The sequence below is a fragment of the Cariama cristata genome, unplaced genomic scaffold, assembly GCF_000690535.1.
Source record: "Cariama cristata isolate BGI_N322 unplaced genomic scaffold, ASM69053v1 scaffold25773, whole genome shotgun sequence".
In the NCBI taxonomy this organism is placed as follows: Eukaryota; Metazoa; Chordata; class Aves; order Cariamiformes; family Cariamidae; genus Cariama; species Cariama cristata.
In genome coordinates this window covers 2,435-3,454 of record NW_009609312.1, presented here as the reverse complement: position 1 = coordinate 3,454, position 1,020 = coordinate 2,435, and the positions used below count along the sequence as shown (strand labels likewise).

At 64.5% G+C, this 1,020-nt stretch overlaps 1 protein-coding gene across 1 annotated transcript in view; it reads right to left on the bottom strand.

Moving 5' to 3' along the window:
- Positions 1 to 1,020, bottom strand: part of ACY1 (aminoacylase 1) — a 4,026-nt gene that overhangs the window by 1,044 nt on the left and 1,962 nt on the right. Inside the window, exons 6-10 of the mRNA XM_009697510.1 lie at positions 784 to 873; positions 638 to 694; positions 455 to 528; positions 301 to 350; positions 3 to 116 (exon numbers count right to left, since the gene is read on the bottom strand). Of these exons, the coding sequence (XP_009695812.1) occupies positions 3 to 116; positions 301 to 350; positions 455 to 528; positions 638 to 694; positions 784 to 873 (385 nt within the window). The remainder of the gene's footprint in view (positions 1 to 2; positions 117 to 300; positions 351 to 454; positions 529 to 637; positions 695 to 783; positions 874 to 1,020) is intronic.

The following is a 1,020-nucleotide window of genomic DNA, read 5'->3' as shown; positions in this document are numbered from 1 at the left end:
TGTCGAAGCCGGCCGCCATCTCGGAGGGCACCACATTGAAGGAGACACCCCCCTCCAGCATGGTCAGGTTGAGCGAGGTGACGTCCCCTAGGGTCAGGCTTGAGTCGGACTTGAGCCTCGAGGGACGCAAGGAAGAGTCACCCTCTGCCACCCAGGGAGGAGGGGGAGCGCTCCCCCACTCGCCACCACCCCCAAATGGGGAAACTGAGGCACGGGGTGGCGGCATCGGATCAGAATCTGGCTTGGGATCCCAAGGACCCGCTCCATGGAACAAACCGAAGGCACCCGCCCGTCTCCTACCTCTGCTTCTCACTCTCCCTGAAGGCCAGGAAGGAGTCGATGACTTTGTGCTGAGGAGGGAAGGGCAGTGAGCGAGGAGCAGCCCTGTGGGCAGGCGTCCGGCAGCCCCAGGGCAGGCGGAGGGGGGGTCCACAGGGTTGTACCCCTCTCTTACCATCTTCTCAGCCGCCGTGTTGCTGATGAAGCGGGACCCATGCCCAGGGCTACCCATGCACTTCACCTTTATCCCTGCAGCAGCGGGGTAAGAGGGAGGCATTGAGCAGAAAGCCCAGGGTGGCACCAGTGCCCCAGCGCCTGGCAGAGCCAGGGACGAGGCGGTGGGCATGCAGTTACTCACACCATGGGCTTTTCTCGCCGTAGAAGACGCTGAAAGTGTCAGACGGGCTGGCCAGGCCTGTGGTGGGCACAGACAGGGGGTCAGTGGGGTACGGGGGTGCGTGCCAAGAGGAGACACATCCCCGTGCCAGCCCTACCACCACTCACCCTCATCCAGGGCGAAGCCCACGTTGAGCGCTCTGAACTCGGGGCGCTGCACGAACATCTCCATGCCCTTGTGTCCGCCCACCTCCTCGTCTGCGGGGGAGAGCCTGGCGTGGAAAAAGGAACCGGGGCATCCCCCGGCCCACCACCCCCCAGTCCTCCTTCCATGCCAGCCTGGGTGCCACCGGCACACCCAATGTCCTCGGACATGGAAAGCCCTCCAGCCTCGAGTTAGGGGAG